We start from the raw sequence: 22487 nt of genomic DNA, 5'->3' as shown, positions 1-22487 counted from the left end.
ACTAAGTGAGTTTCTCATTAAAAGGGGTTACTCTAACAATGATGACTGCCCATGTGTATTTATCAAGAAATCCAAAACAGGATTTTGCATTATCTCTGTATATGTTGATGATTTAAACATCATTGGCAGGAAACAGGATATTGATGAGGCTCGTAATCATCTAATGACGGAATTTGAAATGAAGGATTTGAATATAACCAAGTTCTGTTTAGGTTTACAACTTCAGCACCTTCCTTCGGGAATATTGGTTACCAAGCTACGTATATCTAGAAAATCTTGGAGAAATTTAACATGGACAAATCCTATCCATGCAAAACACCGATGGTAGTTCGATCTCTAGACGTAGACAAAGATCCATTCAAACCAAAAGGTGACGGAGAGGAAATTTTGGGATCTGAATTCCCATATCTTAGTGCCATTGGAGCATTAATGTACTTAGCAAACTGCACCCGGCCGGATATTGCATTTGCGGTAAATTTACTAGCTAGACACAACGCAGCTCCAACAAAACGCCATTGGGTAGGTGTCAAACAAGTTTTTTGCTACCTACAAGGCACTAGAGATCTAGGTCTATATTTTCGAAAGGAAAACTAAGACTCTGAACTAATCGGATACACTGATGCTGGCTATTTATCTGATCCCCATAAAGCCAGATCCCAGACCGGTTTCGTGTTCCTACACGGTGGGACAGCCATATCGTGGAAGTCTTCTAAACAGACTCTAGTGGCTACATCGACAAATCATTCGGAAATAATAGCCTTATACGAAGCATCTCGTGAAAGTGTATGGCTACAAAGAATGATTAACCACATACAATAATCATGTGGTATTGGTTCAATTGAATCACCAACGATTATCTATGAGGATAATTCAGCTTGTGTTATTCAGATGCAATCAGGTTATATAAAAAGCAATATAACTAAACATATTACACCTAAACTATTCTATCCTCATGAATTACAACAAAATGGGGAGATAAATATCTTGCAAACCAAATCATGTGATAATCTCGTAGATTTGTTGATTAAGGGAAGTGTTGAAAATAATTATTTATGATCAATTAGATTAATTTTAGTTAATTAATGATTAATTAGGCAGTTAGTTATGTAACTGTTCTAAAATTTGGGACGCGAAAGCAAAAGTTTAGGACACCAATGCATGTATTGGTGTCTTTTCACCCTGTATAAATATCATTATCAATTAGTGGAATAGAACAAGAATTTCATTCTAACAAATCTACTCAATCGTCGTGATCTAAACTGGATAAGCATCGGAACGAGAGAGAATATGCTGCTTAATTAATCCCAAGATCATACGAGACACCACTGGTTCCTGGTTAGGCAAAAGGTGAGTCGTACGTGTACGCATAAAACAGCATATAGGTTACCCCTTGCCGATCTGATGCTGGCCAAGTTTGCGCCTGGAGTTGGCAACTTTGCTCGTGGCGTCGTCTCTCCCAAAACAGGTAGTCCCAGTCCCAGTGGCAATTAACTTTGTCCGAAAACAAGCTGTTCGCCCCCTTTACTGTTCTTCAGAAACTAAAATAGAAAATTGATATTCCCTGATTCAGTTAGAGAGAGTATGAGAAAAGAAAAAATCTATTCACAATATCGGTTCATGGACAAACGTCTAGATCGATTCAAGTCAAAGTCGAATACCACACAAATCTAATAACCACATCTTAAGGCTCCCATCAACTGAGCTAGGCTTTGCACATGGACCACCTTCCTTTTATATGTAAGCCGTCAATTTTGTGCCAGAGTGCTCATCACTTATGTCGATATCGTTTCCACTGCGGGTATTTTATCTGCTCAAGATGGCGATTTGGCAATGTTTGGGGAGTATTTTTGGTACGATGACACTGACCTGGAGTGCCATCTTTCCTACCATGCACGTAATGGGCGTCAACATCGGTGAAATTGGAATTCTTGAGAGTGAACGGTTATTGAGTTTTATAGGAATCTTTAATTGGAGGAACGCGATGATGCTTAAGAATGATAGGAACAAGAGATAAGATTAGTAGTTATAGTTAGATATAGCACTATAGAATAAGTGCAGACGTCAAATACAGATCGGCAAGCCACTTATTGAAGATTGGTCATTGGTGGCCACAACAAAATGATACAACCAAACCTTTGAACAACAACAGTTGATGGCTCTTTAATTCAAAAGAATTTCAAACGATTTTTGGAGAATTCTAATCCTCGGGGATTTTTCCCACGTGGGTCGTTTGATTCAAGGCCTCTTCGTTTCACAGGAAAACTAGAGGAAATTCTTACGAATATGAATTTTTCCTTCGGTGACACTGCTCATGCATTCAGTCGATAGAAATAGAGCATTGGAAAAATAGAGGAAATTTTACTTTGTTGCCTCCTAACATGTCTAGGTACAATGAATGTGCACCTTCCTGCCTTCCTTGTATACAACCTGCCATTTTCATGTCACAATACTCATCACAAACTTTATACACTCATCTAGTTTGTTGTTTTCCAACAAAAAAACAAAATAAGAAAAGTAAAGAAGCAATCGAAGTTGCATGAGGACAAGAAGGTCTGGTACCAAGTTTCATAGGATAAGGGAAACTCCTGTGTATACATAAAAAAGGAAAAAGATAAGGGAGATAGACCTAACAATGCTGCCACGTCAAACATCCAGCTGAACCCCACTCTACTCCTCCTTTGCTGAGGTTCTCTCTTCCCTTCTTTCCCTACAAAACCGCCCCCCAGCCCAGGCGGCCACCCACGACACACCGCACGCAGCAAAATCCAGAGCCCCAATTCCCCACTCGCAAACCTTGTACTCTCTGAGGACAGCCAGCAGCCGCCAGGAAGTAGAAGAAGGAGGGGAGATATGGTGGTGAAGAGCGGAGGAGGAGGAGTGGGGGAGGAGGGGGCGGCGTGCGCGGCGGTGCGGCGGTGGCTGGAGGCCGGCGGCGGGAGGCTGGTGCTGGACGGCGGGCTGGCCACGGAGCTGGAGGCCCACGGCGCCGACCTCAACGACCCGCTCTGGAGCGCCAAGTGCATCCTCGCCTCCCCTCACCTCATCCGCAAGGCAAGCCGCCGCCGCCGCCGAACCACCTTTGCTAATTCGGCGTTTTTTTTTCTTTCTCTTCGCTGTTTTTAGTTCGTAGTATTCGTTAGTTCTTCTTTTCTAACGTTGATTGGAGTGGAGTAGAAATGGCGGTGTGCAAGCATGATTCTTGATGAGTCCGGGTTACTGAAAAATTCTAGCAGTAATTTTTTTTAGACACGGGACGATTAACTATCAGTTAAATTTAACAGTCATTAAAGCTGAACGAGTCAACATCATGAAATCATTTAGGTCGCTAGTTTGCAAGGAGGCTGAAAATGTTGCCTTTTTTCTTCTCCAGTGATGCTGGAAAAATGCCCCACGGTTCCATTACAATAAGGCAGTGTGCAACGCCTCATGCGATGCTCGTATGTGGAGTATTCTTCTCTCTTTAGCATGCTTTTGGCTGGTAGAGAAAGGGAAAATTCATTTCTCCTTTTTTTTTGTGCGTGTGTGTATCAACTTCCGTGGACTCATGTTTTTTGCCGGTCACTTCTTTGGACTCTGATGTTACAATTTTGATGAGCATCTGAGGACAGTACTGAATGGAAACTCTCAAGCGTGCAAAAGCTGGTTTAGAGTTGTGTGGAATAAAGTGTGTCCTAGCTGTTTCTAAAAAAAAGTGTGTCCTAGCAGCCAAATTTGCCCAGAACCTCATATCATTCAGGAATCAGGAATAAAGGTTTATGCCACATGCCAAACATATTCGGGGTATTTAGGAATGTTGCCTATCCTTGTCGAAGAGTATGATTAAGTCTTTATTATTCAGCCTTTTTCTATTATGACTTGAGAGCCTGGGATTTAGGGCTGGCCTCTGTCCGACGTGAGGTTTTTCGAGGGAACGTTGAGTCTGCCTTTTATGAGCCAAGGGGCCTTGCCTGACCTTGGTTAATTGAAACCTGACCTTGTTGGGCCAACTTGAAACTGGTCTGGCTGCCCTGGGTGTATCATGCAGAGTGCTTTACTAGTTCTGTCTGGCCTCGCAAATGCACTGGTGAGGTCTGATCTGGACAGATAGTTCTTACTTTGCCGTTGAACATTCGTGAAGATCAAATCCTGCATCTTTTACATTCAGGACCCTTGTTTAACCTGACATGTGGATGCCGGATAATGACATCCAGGTGACTTCAGATATTAACTATAGACTAGTCTAACTTTTGAAATTCAGGAAACATGTTTGATCTGACATGTGGATGCCAGATTCAGGCATCCAGGTGATTTCAGAATAGACTAGTTGTGTAAATCTATTGATGAACTATGCAGTTACTGTTAGGTGCTACGTGCAAACCATAATTGGAGAAGACCTTGTTTCATTATAGCGAGCGGCTCACTTTATCGAAAAAAAAGTCTTTTCGCATACAAATAGCCATCTACAGATTGCCATAGTATGTTAATCTTCGAATGTATTTGGTGAAACAGGTCCATTTGGACTACATAGAAGCAGGTGCAAACATCATAATCACAGCATCATATCAGGTTCCAAGATATGCTTTCACTCTTTCCTTTCTGTTTCTGTGACATCTATGGACATACTAACAATCACATTTGATGTTGCAGGCTACCATTCAAGGGTTTGAGTCTAAGGGGTTTTCAAAACAACAAGGTGAAGATTTACTAACGAAGAGTGTTAAGGTTGCACAGGAAGCACGTGAGATGTTTCTGAAGGAGCATCCAGATCAATCCACTCCCATGCAACATCCTATTTTGGTTGCAGCTTCCATAGGAAGTTATGGGGCTTATCTTGCTGATGGCTCCGAGTACAGGTATTTTACTACTTAACATAGCACATTCTTTCTCATTTTGCTGCCGAAAAATCACAAATCTTTTCTTGGCTGTACCTAGTGGGGATTATGGTGAAGCTGGAACACTAGAATTCCTGAAAGATTTTCATCGGCGAAGGCTTCAGGTTCTTGCAGAAGCAGGTCCTGATTTGATTGCCTTTGAAACAATCCCCAACAAATTGGAAGCTCAGGTACACTGGATTTTATTGTTTGCATCGGGTATATGGCACCTCAGAATTTACAGTACATTCTTGTGGAATAATATCTGATGCTGGCTTATGGTGGGTCTTTAGGCATATGTTGAACTTCTTGATGAATGCAACATAAGTATCCCTTCATGGTTTTCCTTCAACTCAAAAGATGGAGTTAATGTTGTGAGTGGAGACTCACTAATTGAATGTGCTACTATTGCTAATGCATGTGCAAAGGTTGGTGCAGTTGGAATAAACTGCACGCCTCCAAGATTTATTCATGGCCTGATACTCTCCATTCGGAAGGTAAAAGCATCTAACATTCCTTTTAGTTGCAAACAATGCAAGTTAAGCTTCCATCTTTTTCCCGTGTTCTGTAGTTCTCTTTGTTTGACTAGCTATGCTGTGCTGCACTACCACAGGTAACAGACAAGCCAATTCTGATATATCCCAATAGTGGGGAAAGATATGATGCTGAGAAAAAGGAGTGGGTGGTAAGTTCATTGCAATCCACTTACACCCATTTTTAATAGAAACAGTCATTTTTTAGTAACACAAGAACCGGTCAAGCAAATTATTAACTCTAGCTAATTCCTGTTCTTTTTTTTAAAAATTCACTCCACCTTAGGTAGAAAGGTAAATGTAAGCAGGATGGATGAGCATCCACCCCGAAGTGCAAAACATAAATAAATCATACTACCACTTCTAGTTTCTTCTCGGACAGCATAATGGAGGAAAAAAAAACACAGTACCTTATTCATTTTCTTTTAATACATCTGTATTTTTCAAGGGGCCACTACATCTCATCTTCCCTTGTCTAGCAGCTAGAACTTGACAGGCCATCCTCTAGCCTGTCCACTAATAAAGAAACGCTTCATTTTGGTGTGCAGGAATCCACTGGTGTGTGCGATGGTGATTTCGTTTCTTATGTAAGCGAGTGGTGCAAAGACGGGGCTGCCCTTATCGGGGGCTGCTGCAGGACAACTCCGAACACCATCAGGGCCATAAACAGATCCCTTAACCAATGCTTGCCTGCACCGTAGTTATCTGTGGCGTAGAGTTGCGGCGCACTCCTTCAGACGCATCACTCCTTGGTGTTATCATATGAACAACATGTCCTGGAGATTTAGTAAGAGAAACACAATGTTCTCCTGCAAATGAGATAGTTCTGCACTTACATTTGTGAAAGGACGGTCTGTATATGTCCTTAGTTCTTAAGTTGGCCAGGTACAATCAGTCAAAGAGAGCTGAAGTCTATGTAAGAAGTGAGCTAGACAATCTGCGGCGAAGTTCATGACCCCCTTATTAGCTATCAAGAGAGCTGAACACTATGTATGTCATACAGACTCTTGAGTTGTGCTGGAGATGTTAACCTTGTGTAATAATAATTAATAAGCTCTTATGTTAACCTTGTGGACTCTGTTTTCTTGTACTGTAAATTTTGTCTGAACTATGGTTGTATTTCCCTCTTTAAGATGAGGACCTCCTCCCCCCTGTAGCTGTGATACCAAATTACCACAACACTCTTTAGTCATTCCAGAATATTTATTTTCTTCTTAACAGAAACTCATTTACATGATCATCACCTTATTTTGCTTCTGAAACTGGAGCCTTTATTCTGCTCCCTAGGTTCCCTTTTATAAAGCGTTTTGGCAAGTCAATTTAGCTTGTCAAAAGTCTTGTAAAAAGGGAACACATGAATTAACTGACAAGCTCCAAAAGTCAGAAATTAAGAGATCGGTTCTGATTTAGTCTGTCTATATAATATCAAGATTGAGAATAGAGTTAGACCCTAATTTAGGGCCGAGCCTTGACCCGTTTGGTACCAACATATACTACGAACGGAGTACTCCATAGCCCATAGACCATAGGTTTGCGGGCCAGGCCTGCTGGGCTTTCGGGCTTTTCAAAAAAGCCCGACCCGATGGCCACATGTATAGGGGCCGGATCGAGGAACTCGGGATTCGGCCGTTGACACTTCTCTCCCTCGATCTCGCCCGTCGCCGTCGCCGGCGGACTGACCGGCGAGCCTCGTTGTCTATTGAGGTACGGATTCTCCTCTCAATCTTCTTTCCTCTCCCTGTCCCCCTCCTCTCTCTTCTCCCGGCCACCAGATCTCTCTCCGCCGCCCTTCCTGCCATAGCTTTCCCGGCCTCGGGTCCACGACGACCAGCGAGCCCCGCCGCTTCTGGAGGTACAAATCTCCTTCTCCCTCTGCCGTCATCCTCTCCCCAGTATCCAGTCTCCTCCTCCTCTCACGTCCTTGTGTACAGCGGAAGCAGCTCCTCTCCTCTTCGTGTAGATCTCAGCAGCTTCTCCTCCCGTTCCCCTCTGGAAAACAGCAGCTCCTCCTCAAGGACGACAGCTGCTGCTGCTCTCATCCCCCTCCGTACAGTAGCAGCCCCTCATGTAGGATGTAGTGGCCTCCTCCAATCCCCCCCTTTATTTTTCGAGCATGTGTCAATTGGGGCCTTTTATTTGTGGAAAAAAATCCGAGCTATGGTTTGAACTTTGTTGGTTTTGTGGGTAATTTCTGAACAGTTTGTTTGGTGTAACTGTAAGCATCGTCTGCTTACATTCCATATTTCTGAATATTCATAGATGGATGACAATGACAAGATACTTTATTGTTCACGCAGAAACATATATAGCTTCAAATTAATGTGCTGTTATTTCTGCCAGTGCTTATAACCTTGGTCGGAGAATGGTAGGGTGCTCCCCGAATGAAATATCATCGGCTGAAGCTATCTTGGTGGGAGCCTTGTCTTCTGGTGTTAATGTAAGATACTGCAATGTTTCTTATGCGGGTACCTTATGTTTCAGTCTTAAATTTAATTAGGTCTCATCCGTCGTCGCCGGATTATGCAATACTCATTAGTGTTTACATTCAGTCCCAGATTTAATTGTGATCTTGTCCCTTTCTTATGCGGTTTCTGAATATGCAAATAACAGAATCCGAATATGCAAATAACAAGAAACAAATCCGTAACTGATGTTACCTTGTGGTGTAGGCCCCCACGTGGATTGTGCTCCAGATAACATTTCTGCTACTGGCCTTATGTTTTACTGCAATGCTCTATCTAGCATTTTTCTCAAGTGACTTCGTGATCGCCGGGCATGTCCTTTTGCTCGTAACAATTGGTGCAGTTCTATTCGTGCTTCTCAACAGGTCTGCACCCTCCTCTTCCCATATGTGACCTACACTTTGTTGTGATGAATAATTTAGCGAACAGCAATTCCTGTATTGCAGGTTTTTGGCAGAAACTGGTTTTGTGCCGGTCGAACAACAGATGCAGGAGATGGGTATCCATAAACCAGAATCTACAGAGAAAGATAAGAGAAACTAACTGCTGGTTGACTTCTGTTTATTTATTAGATAGCTTAATTTTTTACATCACGAAACAGAGTGCATTTACCGCTATATGCTCTTCCTTCAGACATATATCTAATGTAAAGTCCAGGCAGAAACTTAAGAACATATGTACATCCCAAGTGAAATGGATTTTGGAATATAGATAGCGCATTCAAGCATGGCTGTTCTCGGTCTTCGTTGCTTTGCTCTTATTTCTTGATGTAGCAGAAACATTGAGCAGCAGCGGAGCTGAAACAAGAACTTCATTCTCTGTTGTTAATTCACCAACACTATGTTTTAATGAAGAGGTTTGCACACAGCCCTTAAAATAGAGTACGGAGTAATAGGCTATCTTGGCTCCATTCTTAGTTCATTATATTATGAGAAGACAGTAGATATTGTGGTGATTCTTCTGTGTGGAGGTTCTGCATGCAATTATCACATTGTTATGTAGAGTTGTGCAAAACATAAATCCTAAACGCCAAGTCTGGAGCTATAATCCTTGGGAGCGGTTTGGAAGCTTTGAAGATTTTCTTGCCTCGCTACAAGGCAGAAAGCACATCCATCCTTTGATTGCTTATAGGTTTCATCCATCCTATGCTTCCTGAGTTCTGAAGTGGCTGACATGGTAATACAATTGTGCCAGGATCATGTCTTCACCAATCGCGTACCTTAGAAACAGATTAACCTTGAGCATAAGTAAACATGCTTCGACAAATCCAGGCCATGATGATGTAGAGCTTCCCCTTGTGCTGCTCCACCGCTCTCTGCATTTTCTCCAGCTTCTTCCCCATTGGAGGAGCTCAGCTACCTTCTGCTCTCGATGTCTTCTTTGGTGATATCACTTGGGAATTCCCAACTCCCAGGACGGTCCTGAGGGAGACAGGGCTAGCTAGCAGTTATATATAGTGAGCATGATAGGACTTTGGATTCTAGTAGTGGAAATCGGAGCTAGTAAACGACACAGGAAACGACGTCGTTGCCCAACACCATATATAAACACCACACTGCAGGAATCCAGCCGCGAGATTACCAAACTTGTCTGTCTTTAATCTGCGCTTTCTATTTTGTTGGCACGTCAGCGTCTCCAGCGGGTCCTGAATTAAGTACCCAATTTCTGTTAGATCAAGAACCAACTATCCTGATCGTTGACTTAGAACTAAAGATTTTTCGGGCCCCGAGCATCTCTACCAGGTTCCTAAAGTGGTTTCCAATCCCTTAAAAATTGCCACCGTTCCATAAAAATACCCTGCTGTTCCAGGAGATTTTCTATCCTATTCCCAATCTCTAAATTTTATATGGAATTTCTTATTTTCTGTCTCTTCTTCCCCAAATCTAGGGAACCAAAGGCTTGCTCCCTAAAACAGAAAAAACCCAGAAAAACTCAGAGCATCTCTAGCAGTAGCAGGTGCCCTAAAACTGGTTCAGGATGGGAGAGAGAGATTTTTTTTTGTTGAGAAAAAGTGATCCTCTCCATCAGATTCCCTAAATCACGTTCCCTATTTTCTTATGTACATGCGGATGTCTCCGGGAGAAAGGTCACCTTCTTGGAACATTTAGTAATTCAACGCTAGGGAATTCACACGAATTAATATGGAGGTCTCATTTCTCCCTAAACTGGCTAAACAGACGACAAAAGTGATCTTCAACAGATTAAACCTTTTACGAGCAATCTTCCTGGAAACATCCATTTTCAGAAGTGGTCATTGCACGTTGAACGCCAGCAAGAGTCCAACCATTTCGATTTGGACAGGAACCCTGAGAATGAACACTAATTCCTCGAGGGTACCACTGCAGTTGTGCTACCAAATTGCCATTTCTGTTACGTGATTAGACAAACAAACATACTTGTAGTTTTCATGGGATGTTTTCTCTTCTTCCAAAAAAAAACATTTCTTTTGCATTATCGTCATTGACATATAGTAGTACTACCTTTCTTGGCTTTCCCTTCATTTGAACCTTTGTGTGCACTCGTGGACTCCCGGTGGACAAAAACCCAGCTCTAGTGGCGTGGTTGGTTCTAGCCGAATGTGGAATCCATCCGTTAGTTCTCCATCTTCCTATCTCTCTTCTTCCTCCTCCCTCTCTACCTTGCTCATAGTGTTGCTGATGGAGGTGGTGGCAGCAGTAGGGCTGGGCACCATGCTAGAGCATTACTAGTGTGTGATATAGGTGGCTTGAAGCCGCGGGTTTGCAAAGGGACATGGGCCCGTGGGTCAAGATCGTGGACCAGCGCCTTGGTGCTGTTCGCTCGTGCCGTCTTGGAGCCTCACGGCTTGCTCCTGCGCAGCCCGCCCGGGACAACATGGCATCCATCGTTTTCATTGACGATGTATACACCATCGCGACAGTGTGGACAACTCTTGTGAGCATGAGCGACATGGGGTTAGGGGAGGAAGAAGAACTGAAGAAGAGTGACGGGGAAGATGAGAGCCGACATGAAGGTCAGGCTACAAAAACCTTGACATGTTCGGTATTGACGGGTTGAGGGGCAAAAGGCATACGCAGATAGGTACCTTCGACAACTTGGGAGACCAAAAAATACACTTATCTTTATGAAAAACTAGGTACTTCCTGCCCTACAAATGCTGTAATAAACACTCTAAGAATCTATCAAGGCATTCATGTCATCTGCCCCCTGTCAGCTGAGACGCAGAAACATAGGTATGGAATGTCGGTTTGAATGTTGGGACCACCATCTTTGCTGGAAGACTTGGCAGCGCCGCCTCAAACCGCAAAACATTGACTGCCTGTTTAATCGAAGGCCTTAGGCGGGGGTCAGGGTGTGTGCACCAGAGCCCGACTATCATCACGCACTCCATCTCCCGGTTGTCAAAATCTGCATTGAGCCGAGCATCAGCCGCTTGAAGAGTCCTTCCACTTTCCCATGAATCCCAAACCCATTGGACAAGATGTATTATGTCCTCTGGTTCTTCCCGAGCCACCGCGGGCCGCCTGCCACAGGCGATCTCTAGAAGGACGACACCGAAGCTGTAAATGTCAGACTCGACACTAGTCCTCCCAGTGATCACACACTCAGGGTCCATATAGCCCATAGTTCCTGCAAAACCTGTCGTGTACGGTCCTTGTCCGTGGTCTACAAGCCTTGCCAAACCAAAGTCCCCAAGCTTGGCGTTGAAGGATGTGTCTAGCATTATATTGCTTGGCTTGATGTCTCGGTGCAGAACACATTGCTCCCATTCCTGATGTAGGTAGACAAGTGCAGAGCCTAGTCCAAGCATAATCTCGTACCTGCAAGAAAAATAAGCAGTGTCACCAAATTAACGGCGGTTGCTTGTGACAACACAGTGAAACAAAATATTATTAATCTGGGTAAGATGAATGCTTACCTGACTATCCATGGTAGTATGTTGTCCGTATTGTATAGATGTGTGTCAAGACTTCCTTTGGGCATCAACTCATAGACAAGGAGCAGCTCACCGCCACCGTGGCACCAACCAATGAGCTGCACTAGGTTCCGGTGCCGAAGCCGGCTTATGATCCTCACCTCGGAGATGTATTCCTTCTTCCCTTGCTTAGAACTCTTAGACACTCTCTTGACAGCCACATCAAGTTTTGATTCCGCGAGGAATCCTCTGTACACCGATCCGAAGCCTCCTTCCCCAAGCTTTCTCTGGTCGGGGAAGTTGTCCGTTGCAATGGACAAGTCCCTGTATCGAAATCTTTTTGGCCCAACCCCTTTTTCAAAGTCGTCTTCCATGATCAGATCATCGTCCGTGATGTTACCCTCCTCGTGAATTTTAGCCTGGTTTCGCCATCGCCGTGAAATGAGCAAGGTGAAGAAGCATAGAAGAATGATAAAGAAGGATGCAGAACCCACAGAGAGCTCGATCACAAGCCCTTGTTTAGGATTACCTGTATTGCATTTTGCATTAGGTGCAAACACGCTAGCCACTTCAAATCCTGCAAATTCTGTCGTATGAAACTCTAGCTTTGAACGGAACTAACTAAGACTTACCGCCTTGTGTTGGAGACGTTGATGGAGAAAGTGCTAATATAGGCTGAATGGGCGGCATTACTGCCGGTTCAGGCGGAATGGTGATTTTTAACGCGCCGACCTGGTACCTTAGGTAGCAGTTGTAACCCTTGATGGCACCTCCGCTCTGGTTCGGAAACATGCGTGACAGGCTTATAGTGTAGGCGGAAATACACCTGTTGCACACGCTGGGTGCCAGGTCCCTCCTGCACTGTGCCAGCCCGGATATCGATTCTTTGCCCAGCACCCGGTCCGTGTATGATTGGCTATAGTTGTACAACCGCCGAGACAAGTCCCCGGCCTTGTCAGCGAGCTCATCCAACAACCGCGACAGCGCCTGATTCACGCTATCCATGTCCTGGACGAAATGGGAGACTGGCTTGTAGGGGGTGGTGATGCCAATATCAACATCATAAGTGAGGTCGCCAGCATCGAAGAAGCGCTTGTCCGAGTAGCGGAGAAGGCAGGCATTGTAGTTGGCGCTCACGTTCCGGCTGTGCGGACACTTCTGCGTGATCTCGGCGGGTGCCCTGGTGAGGCAATCCAGGCAATGGTCCTCGTCATAGTCGGCGTAGCACATGATGAGGCCGTAGACCTGGTCGGCCCCGCCCCCTACCGTGCTGGTGTTGAACCATTCGCTGCTCGAAGCGGCTGTGGTAAGGGTGGAGAGGAGCTCATCGAGGTTCTTTCCGAACTGGCTGCCGTCAGTGTAGTTGTTGGTGTTGGAGCAAGAAGGAGCATAATCGAGAACCACGAGCTTGTCTTGCTTACCAATCGCAGGGCCGCAAAGGGAGGCAACAATGGCGAGAAGCAGGAGGAGGAGGAGGAGAAGGCCGCGAGAAGCCATGGTCGACGCCATCGGCAGGATCCTAGCAAATTACTGCTAGCTCTAAAAACTAGAGTATATGTTAGTACGTAGTTATGTACTACAGTACTAGCCTCAGTTTTGATAATCTTCCGGCATTACATAATGATTAGTTAGCTGTTTGGATCTGCTACCATGCCAAATGTCATTAGATTAGATGAGGTATTACTTCGCCGGACATCCTAAATATATTTATTTTGTCCTTGATCAGCAGCAGGTAAGCAGGCAGGCAGGCTTACTCCATTGATTCAGTCTGAGCGCGGCCGGCCGGTTTGGGTGTTCTTAACAGACCAATCGTCGTGCCAAAACAGGAAAAACACAGACCAATCATGAGTTCAGAACTTGAGATCAAACTCGGTGGCTTTGGGCTCGTCAACCACGAATCGTGGACCATGCACCACAGGTTTGCACGAACATTAGGCTACAGACATGCACTGAGGGCGTGTTTGGTTTGTCTGCAGCCGCTGGGTTGCATCGCACACCAGGGGTGCTGTAGCCGGGGATGCAGCAGCTGGGGTGCATCCTTTGGTGTTCCATGAATGGAGGAGCTGCAGGCGGGGCAAAGGAACGGCGACAGAAGACGAAATAGAGGCAGCGGCGGCGCTAGACGAGGAGGAACGTCGCCGCAAAAGAAAAGGAACGGCGGCAGCAGAGGAAGAGGAGAAGAGTGTGTGGTCACTGGGAGGAGGAGCAGTGCTGAGTCCAATGTTTACAGCTTCCGTTCCGCAATCCGCCTCCTCGAGACGGCTAGCTTGTGGTAGAGGGGGCCGGCCATGGTGGCTGGGAAAGAATTTTTGGGGGCGTTTCGGAGATTGGCTCGACTTGGCACGGCTCATTCCAGCAATTGATGCGAAAAGTTGTTGACAACCTGTTTGCCACCTCTCGAGATCGAAGTTCGTTTTAGCGAGTAGCCCCATGTAGTTTGATGAACATAGGATGGAGTAGGCGAGTAGCGTACATGATGGCCGTTGGCTTCTGATGTGCACACCCTGACCATTGACCGGCCGAGAAGATATCCAGTGCTCCTAACGCACGGTAGCACTCCTAAAAAGTTTTCAAAAATTTCAAAATAAATTCAGTGGGTTCATAATATATGTGTCTACCATGTCACAAAGTTTCAACTCCAAATTCATTATACACAGAGAGAAACAAAAAAAGACAAATCCGGATGTGAGTAGATCGCGAAAAGACAAAATTTCTAACACTATTCATGAAACAAAAAAAGACAAATCCGGATGTGAGTAGATCGCGAAAAGACAAAATTTCTAACACTATTCATGGTTGCATTTGTCTATTTTGTTTCTCTCTGTGTATAATGAATTTGGAGTTGAAACTTTGTGACATGGTAGACACATATCTTATGAACCCACTGAATTTATTTCAATAAAATTGAAAACTTCCATGCGATCCAACTAGAAAAACAACATTAGCATGTGTTCAGAAATACTAATCTATGAGATTCTAAGGTCCTCTTTGATTCAAAGCAATTGCATAGGAAATTTGGAGTAGCTAGCTCGTTTGAATTGCAGAATTTGAAACCATTGAAATATTTCTTATGGACATGCTATTTCAAAGGAAAATTTCCATGCGATCCACCCTCATGGAAACTTTTCTTTGTTTCCATGACAACTATGAGTATAGCACATAATCGTTCAAGCAAGTTTTGTATTCTACATGTGGTGCAATCGAACACCTTGTACTACCAATTTCAGTATTTTGAATTTTTGTAGAATTCAACATGCCGACATTAAAATCATACCCCCTCCGTCAAACAAAAGATGTCTTAAGTTTGTCAAAATTTAGATGTATGTAGACATGACTTAGTGCATAGATGCATTCAAATTTAGTCAAAGTTGAGACATCATTTTTTTGACGAAACGTTGATTAAGGACGAAAGAGTAAGCCAAGAGGCCAGCTAGCTTACAAGAGATGAGGAGAAATAACAAAGGCCAAAGAGCAACAGAACAAGAGAGCACTACTTAGGAGGCCTAACGGTCTGATACCAACGACGATCAATCATCCTAAATCAACAACACCCTTACAACCGGCCCTCTTCCAGGCCAAGAGCTTGTCGAAGGCGGCATCACTCAATTGGGCAAGGCTTCTACTGCGATTTTGAAAAACTCTTGCGTTCCTCTCGAGCCAAAGGAACCGCCAGGCAAGCATGACGAAGGAGTTGAGACGCTCCCTGGCAGCGGCGGAGGGCAGCAAAGCCGAGGCCCTCTGCCACCAAGACAACGAAGCAGCGTCAGGCTGCGAAGGGGCGGCGAACTGGAAGTGCAGCTTGACGGCGAGGGAGGCACAGAAACCCCGCGCGAAGGGGCAGTCAAGAAGGATATGCGGCGCCGTCTCATTGACAACACGGCAGAAAGGACAGAGCGGATCATGCAGGATACCTTGGATGGCCAGCCGATCAGCAGTGAGACATCTCCCTTGAGAAGCAATCCACGCAAAGAACTTGATCTTGGGAGGGATCCGAGGCTTCCATAGCACATTTGCAAATGAGGACCGCGTGCGGCCATGGAATTGAATTCTGTACGCGGAGGCAGCTGAATAAGCTCCAGAAGCCGAGAACTTCCACCTAATCTCATCCTCATCGTCAGAGAGGACGACGAGCTGCAGCTTCTGCCAAAGCCTGACGAAATCGACAAGAACTTTCGGGCTCGGGTCTCTCTTGATAGCGGCAATCCACCGAGAGCATCCTGCCATTAGAATGAGCGAAAACCGTCGGAAACAACTCTTTGAGAGAGGCGCCATCAGCCCAAGGGTCGTGCCAGAAGGAGCATCTTCGACCGTTCCCAAGCTTGAAAACAGTCCCGGCCTGGAACAGCTGTCCTTCGCAAAGAAGCGGAAGCGGAGCGGGTCAGCCCCACCCCACCCAAGCCATAGCCAACGAACACGGAGAGCACGGCCATGCAAGGCGAGGTCCTGGATGCCAAGGCCCCCAAATTGTCTTGGAACACAAACCTTCCTCCAAGCGACAAGGCATTTAGCCCCAGAGCAGTGATCGGTGCCGGACCATAGGAAAGATCTTCTCAACTTATCAATCTGCTTAATAACCCACGCCAGTTGATGAATCGCGATCATGTGATAGGTCGGGATAGCTGAGAGGACAAAGGTGACCAGGGTGAGCTTGCCAGCCGATGAGCGAAACTGCCCGTTCCACCCGCTGAGCTTCTTCGCAACCTTGTCAATGAGCGGCTGAAAATCAGCCCTTCGCAGCCTGGAAGCGGAGAGTGGCATGCCCAAATAAGAACACGGAAATGAATTGAGGGCACACGGCAGCGCAGCAACGATATTCTGGAGCTCATCCGGCCCCGGGCAACGGATCGGAAAGATGGAGCTTTTTGCCAAATTAACATGAAGACCAGTCGTATCACCAAACAAACCAATAATGGCAGCAGCGTGGGTTGCTTCGTTAGGAGAGTTGTTGATGAACATGACGGCATCATCCGCAAATAAAGACAATCTTGAAGCAATAGGAGGCCGTCCAATCGGGAGCAAGAGCCCAAAACCTTCTGCAGCCATAATCAGTGCCCTAAGACAATCCATGACTAGCACAAAGAGCAGCGGCGAGAGGGGGTCGCCCTGCTGGAGGCCTCGCCGGTGCCAAATAAAATCCGACAGCTGCTGATTGACCACAATTCTGGTGGAGGCCGAACGAAGCAGCACACAAAGCCATAGACGCCATCGGGCAGGGAACCCAAGGTGCTGGAGGAGATGCAGCAAGAAATCCCATGAAACGGAGTCAAAAGCTTTAGAGATGTCCAATTTCAGCATGATGGCAGCATAACCCAAGCTGTGCAGTCTCCTGATCGAGGTGTTAACATAGGAGAAGTTATCATGAATACTCCTCCCATGAATAAAAGCACTCTGGCAAGGGCTAACAAGAAGAGGCATGTGGGGCCTCAGACGAAGCGCGAGCAGCTTGACGACGAGTTTGACGAAGCTGTGAATGAGACTTATCGGTCTGAAGTGAGCAGGGGAGCAAGCCTCTTCCGACTTGGACAGGAGGACCGTCGACGCCGAGTTCAGAAACTGAAAATCCTGACCATTTCCTTCCCAGAATAGTTGCAACGCCGCCAAAATGTCAAGGTGAATGATGTGCCAACAGGTTTGAAAGAATTTAGCAGTGAACCCGTCGGGCCCGGGCGCCTTGTCCGGATTCAGGTCCATGATAACCTTTCTCACCTCCTCAGGTTGGAAGGAAAGCACGAGATCATGCAGGTCGTCATTCGGAAGCTGCAGCTCATCGAGATTCAAAGAGCGCAAACGTGGTTCAGAACAGTCGAGGATGGCATTGAAATGAGAGTGCAGCATAGTGATCTTTTCCTCGGGGTCACAAATCCTCATGTCGCCGCTGACAAGAGCCGGAATAAAATTTCGACGCCTCCTCGCGGAAGCCTTGGAGTGAAAGAGTTTAGTATTAGCATCCCCGTGCTTGATCCATAGGAATCGAGAGCGTTGCCGCCAAATGGATCGCTCCAGCGAGGCAATTCCCAGAAGAAGAAGCTTCAGATGGCGGCGGAACACAAGCTCATCAGCCGATAGGGGCCTCGCATCCCCAGCCTTGTCCAACATGAAGACCATTTCATTAATAATCACAGATTGCAAATTCAGGTCAGCCCTGAAATTAGTGCTCCAACGAGACAGAGCCTTGGCAACTTCAGACAATTTCAGATGCAAAGTAGCGTAGGCATTCGGCTCCAGAGGCACAGCAGACCAGGCAGCAGCAACAGTCTCCAAAAAGCCCTCCCGATGAACCCAAATTTTTTCAAAATGGAACCGCCTACAGGGTTTGAAAGAGGCATCCGAAATAAGAATAAGAGGCACATGATCTGAGACGTTGGTGGAGGCTGCATGCAATAAGCAGTTTGGCAGGATGTCCTGCCACGAAGAATTAAAAAGGACACGATTGAGCTTCACTTTGACATTACTAGAATGCTCATTCGATCACGTAAATTTGCGCCCATGCAATACATCTCCTGAAGAGCGTGATCGCTGATAAACTTCCTGAAGGCATTGAGAAGGCCGCGATTAATGTTGGTGTTGTTTTTGTCAGCAGCTCTCGCAATTAGATTAAAATCCCCGGCGAGCAGGAGGGGCAGCGTTATAGGGAGGACGAACTGACGCAGCAAAGCAAGAAAGTTCCTCTTCTCTTGAGTGCCTTGAGGGCCATAAATATTCACCACCCAGAAATTGTAGTCAGACGAACGATCCTGAAAGAGAGTGGCCAACATGTCGCTATTCGAGTAAGACTGCACCAAGGATAAGAGTTCAGAATTCCAGGCAGTGATCAGACCGTCACAAGTGCCAGCAGTAGGGACAAAGACGAATCCATCCAAGGTAGAACCGCAACACTGAGATACGTCGGCAGGGGAAACAACATTCAACTTGGACTCTTGCAGACAGGCAACCGACACACCTCGATCTCTGATCATTTTATTAACGACTCGACGACGAGCTGGGGAGTTAAGCCCCCTCACATTCCACACTAATAACTTGAAACAAACCATGATACAAGGACAACAGGAACACAAGACCACGGCCATAACAATTCAGACCACATCAGACCACGGCCGGCACCCACGCCTTCTTGGTCTTCTCAGCTCCGCGCTGCGCCAGGGCCGTGAGAGCCGCAATCTGCACCTCAGAGAGAGGCTTCTCGAACGAGGCGGCATACCGAGACAACATGGCAGCGTCGTCGGAGGCAGCCTCGTCAAATATCACGCCCAGCTTCTTGCAAATCAGACGTTTGACCCTTGACAACACATCATCGAAGGCTGGCAGCTTCTTGCTCGCAAGACGGCAGCTTCGACGGACTGGCTTGGGGGAGGGCTTCTTGCTCTTTCTCGGTGGCACAGGCCCAGCGGCGGGGCGAGCGAGCTGCAGCAGGCCCGGCGTCACGGCCTCAGCCACCCTATGGAGGAAGTCGGCGAGCGAGGGGGAGCCGGCTAGGGTCGCAGCTGTGGCAGCCACGTCGGCCACCACGGCAGGGGCGAGAGGCGGTGCAGCAGACTCATGGGGCACCATGTGAGGCACCACGACGGGAGTGGGAGGCGGTGCCGCAGCTCGCACCACCGGCGCAGGTGGATCCACCAGCGCGGTTGGTTCCGGCAGCAGGACGACGGGAACCAGGATCGGCGAAGGAGCCGGCGCCGCTGGAGCCAGCGGGGGAGCTGGAGCCGGCGAGGGCGCGGGCACGACCGGCGGGAGGTCGGCCTGCGCGGAGGCCTCAGGGAGCGGCAGCATAACAGGGACGTACGGCGGGGGCAGCAGGGCAGCGTCGGAGGAGCGGAAAGATTCCCCCACCGAAGGGGATGGCGCGCGTGTCGAGGCGAGCTGGGCCGAGACTTCCCGGTGGCAGCCCAGATCGCCAGAGCAACCCAACCTCATGAAGACGGAAGGCTGCATCTCCTCAACGATGTCCGCCGTGCCATCCAAGCGTCTCCTGGCCCAGCAGAAGCGATAGGCCTGGACCCTATCACTCCGACGGCCGCGCCTGGAAGAGTTGCCTTGATGCGGGGGCAAGATCAGCAACGAGTCGAGGTGAATGAGGACAGTGTGGCTGAGCAGCTCCGGTGGGTTGGGGTTGTCAGAGTCGAGGTAGTCGTCGAACACGTCGATGAGGCCGTCCGCCAGCTGGCCCGGCAGGCCGAGCGCGGGCGGTTCGGGGATGTCGAGCGTCACTTCCTTCGGAATTTCGTCCGGATTCTCCATCCAGGCGTAGACGACAAAGTAGGACATGTCCTCCTCCATGTTGGACGATCAACCATGGCGTTGGGCAGGAGCCGCTTGGCCATGCTCGTCGTGAAGGCGTGCGGCGGGATGCCCTCGATGAATAGCCGGACGCGGTACCTGTATCTGCAGAAGACCGAGGAGAAGCGGCGGGACCACGGCCTGATGGAGAGCGGCACCCCCAAATGGTGCAGCACTCCAAGCGTGGTCGGAGAAAATGACCATGAAAGCGTCCGGATGGAGCAAATTGATGCGAAACGCCGAGGGAGGGACCGCCGGTAGCACGGACGCGATGGCAGCGGAGACATCCGCCGGGCAGAGCCGCAGCATCGAGTATGCCGGGACAACGACTAGAGCGTCACGCTCAAGCCGTGCCTCAGCAGCGCCCATCGCGGCGGTTCGGTCAGCAACAATGCGCACACGGAGGGGACAACCCGGAGCGTATGTCTCGGCCAGCGGCAGCTCCCAGCGACTGCCAAAAGCAGCATCCATCGCGGCAGGAGGAAGCAGGGGAGGTGGAAGGAGCAGCAATCTCAGGATCCGCAACAACAGGGGAGGCCGCAGGAAGTAGAGGCGCGAGCTGGGCAGTGGCAGAAGGGCTGGGGCAGCGGGCGAAGCGGTCTGCGGCTCGGGAAAGAGCAGACGCGCGCGGATGTCGTGGGACGGGGGCAGCGGATGGGGAGTGCAGCAGTTTAGCTGGGGATGGCAAGCTTAAAAGGGGCGGGAGGCGGCGAGGCGAAGGAGGGGGGTGCGAGAGCGCGTGTGGGGGAGGTCACGGGAGCGGCACTGCCGAGCCACATGGCCAGAGCGCACTTGACCGGCGAAGTGCAGAAAGCAACCTGATGGTTTGATGAGAGGCAACGGAAGCATCGTCCACGCAAGTCGACAAAGGAACCATCAGCACGCGCGAATCCTTGCAAAAGGGGAGCGGCGCGCCGATGCCGCGTGCCAGGGCGCCCAGGACCGACACGTCGCCACCCCCCAGCATCCACGGGGCCCACCAACCGGCTGCAGAACACGGCCCGACGGACGCCGGGCAGCAGCGGGAGCCCCGGGCCCGGCCACCGGCGACCCGGACCCAGACCCTCCGGACTTCAGGCCCCCCACCACCAGGCTGGCCAGGCGGGGGCGCGGCGCCGCCGGGGGAGCGACCCCACCCGCAGTCAGAGCCGAGCGGAAGGAGCGGGGGAGCGGGGAAGCGACCGCAGGCGAAAGCGGGGGCGCGGCGGGCGACGACAACACCAGAGGACGGGCCAGCGAGTCTTGCGGGGACGGAGTCGGGGAGGAGCGGCGAGGGCCACGAGACGACGAATCTTGGTCCTGGCTCCCGAAGGACAGGCACAGCCGGTCAGCGGATTCCGGCGGATTCCGGCGCAGGGAGAGCAGCGGCAGGGGTCACGGGTGACCGCCTCACGGGCGAAAGCGAGCGCGAGCGGCGACGGAAGGCAGGTGAGGGCGGGGAGAGCGACATAGCTAGCGCAGGGAGTGGAGATGGCCAAGAAGGCCACCGGCGGCGGAGCGGGCGCCTAGGCGGTCGCCAGAGCCGAGCGGAAGGCCGTGCACAGCAGCCTACTCCATGTCTGTATTTTTGAAATGCTTTGAGACATCGTTTGCTGTGCGAAAGAATATGTATTTTATTTTAATGTTTTTAAAATCATGCGAATCATAGAGACCAAAAAAGGTTGAACCTGCATGACGCCGTCCTGGATCAAGACTGGTTTTTGTAGCCGGCGCTGCATGAAGATCTGAGCGGTTGGCCGGCAGGCCGGCACCTCTCGTACACTTTGTACGAGCTCTCACGCTCCTGTGCCACGTGTCATGCACTCCCGGCAGGATTCGATCTGGGAGCCATGCTTGGTGCATATAGATATGCGCGTCCCACGAGGTAATTAAAGCAAATACTGGGTCGACGATCGAACAAAGAGAAGAAGCCATCCAAGTAGAAACATGCATGCACTCTCATGAGTTAACGGACAAATTAAATCGAGAGAAGTACTACTACCGTTCCGTATTAAACTTTCTATTACTTCACCCGGTCGAAATTATTTGTCGAAATATTACATATATTTAGATGCTTTTACACATAGATACGTCTGTATTTGGACAAATTTGAAACAAGTAATACGGATCGGAGGGAGTACATGTATCTAGATACTTTTTATGCATAGACACATTCATATTTAAACAAATTTGAATCACGGGGCGGAGGGAGTACTAATTAAGAGACCAAAAATATATTTATGTCTTCGCACGACACACTCCATTTAGTACATGGCTTTGATCATTCCGAGGCACTCCTGCAAGGACCGGTCCATAAAGCACGCGTACCAATGAACAAAATCTGTATTCCAGGCTAGCTGTGAGCATCGACTGATGCAGAGCTGAGATCAGCTTTCTTTGGGGAAACAATCGCAAAAATTCAAGTTCAAATTTGATCCATAGCACATGGTACGTACTATTCGGGACCATTTGGGTGTACTCGCGATAACTAATG

General features: G+C 48.2%; 4 protein-coding genes across 6 annotated transcripts; 2 read left to right on the top strand and 2 right to left on the bottom strand.

Moving 5' to 3' along the window:
• Positions 1-2680: 2680 nt before the first annotated feature.
• On the top strand, positions 2681-6589 carry LOC100836808 (homocysteine S-methyltransferase 3). Its single transcript, XM_003577739.4, has 7 exons — positions 2681-3051; positions 4489-4545; positions 4627-4832; positions 4912-5041; positions 5144-5347; positions 5464-5535; positions 5932-6589. The coding sequence occupies exons 1-7, from the start codon at positions 2851-2853 to the stop codon at positions 6082-6084; spliced, it is 1023 nt and encodes a 340-aa protein (XP_003577787.1). The 5' UTR covers positions 2681-2850; the 3' UTR covers positions 6085-6589.
• A 346-nt stretch (positions 6590-6935) lies between these two features.
• LOC100840358 lies at positions 6936-8576 on the top strand. Of its 3 annotated transcripts, XM_024463337.1 has the most exons (5): positions 7098-7235; positions 7315-7450; positions 7724-7820; positions 8053-8210; positions 8292-8576. In XM_024463337.1, exons 3-5 carry the CDS (start codon positions 7746-7748, stop codon positions 8386-8388), a joined length of 330 nt encoding a protein of 109 aa, XP_024319105.1. In that variant the 5' UTR covers positions 7098-7235; positions 7315-7450; positions 7724-7745; the 3' UTR covers positions 8389-8576. The 3 variants fall into 3 exon arrangements, with proteins under 3 accessions (XP_003577963.1, XP_003577964.1, XP_024319105.1); XM_003577915.4 differs by lacking the exons at positions 7098-7235; positions 7315-7450 and adding an exon at positions 6936-7087; XM_003577916.4 differs by lacking the exon at positions 7315-7450 and having other exon boundaries at positions 7094-7235.
• Positions 8577-10768: 2192 nt separating this feature from the next.
• LOC100827118 (L-type lectin-domain containing receptor kinase IX.1) lies at positions 10769-14066 on the bottom strand. Its single transcript, XM_024463105.1, has 3 exons — positions 12473-14066; positions 11744-12357; positions 10769-11645 (listed from the first exon to the last, which is right to left on the bottom strand). The coding sequence occupies exons 1-3, from the start codon at positions 13247-13249 to the stop codon at positions 11021-11023; spliced, it is 2016 nt and encodes a 671-aa protein (XP_024318873.1). The 5' UTR covers positions 13250-14066; the 3' UTR covers positions 10769-11020.
• Positions 14067-15271: 1205 nt separating this feature from the next.
• LOC106866651 lies at positions 15272-20014 on the bottom strand. Its single transcript, XM_014902238.1, has 3 exons — positions 18830-20014; positions 18236-18474; positions 15272-18044 (listed from the first exon to the last, which is right to left on the bottom strand). The coding sequence occupies exons 1-3, from the start codon at positions 20012-20014 to the stop codon at positions 15272-15274; spliced, it is 4197 nt and encodes a 1398-aa protein (XP_014757724.1).
• Between the last annotated feature and the right edge of the window lie 2473 nt (positions 20015-22487).

The sequence above is a fragment of the Brachypodium distachyon genome, chromosome 4, assembly GCF_000005505.3.
Source record: "Brachypodium distachyon strain Bd21 chromosome 4, Brachypodium_distachyon_v3.0, whole genome shotgun sequence".
In the NCBI taxonomy this organism is placed as follows: Eukaryota; Viridiplantae; Streptophyta; class Magnoliopsida; order Poales; family Poaceae; genus Brachypodium; species Brachypodium distachyon.
The sequence above is the reverse complement of the archived record's forward strand: the minus strand, read 5'-3'. Positions and strand labels throughout refer to the sequence as shown.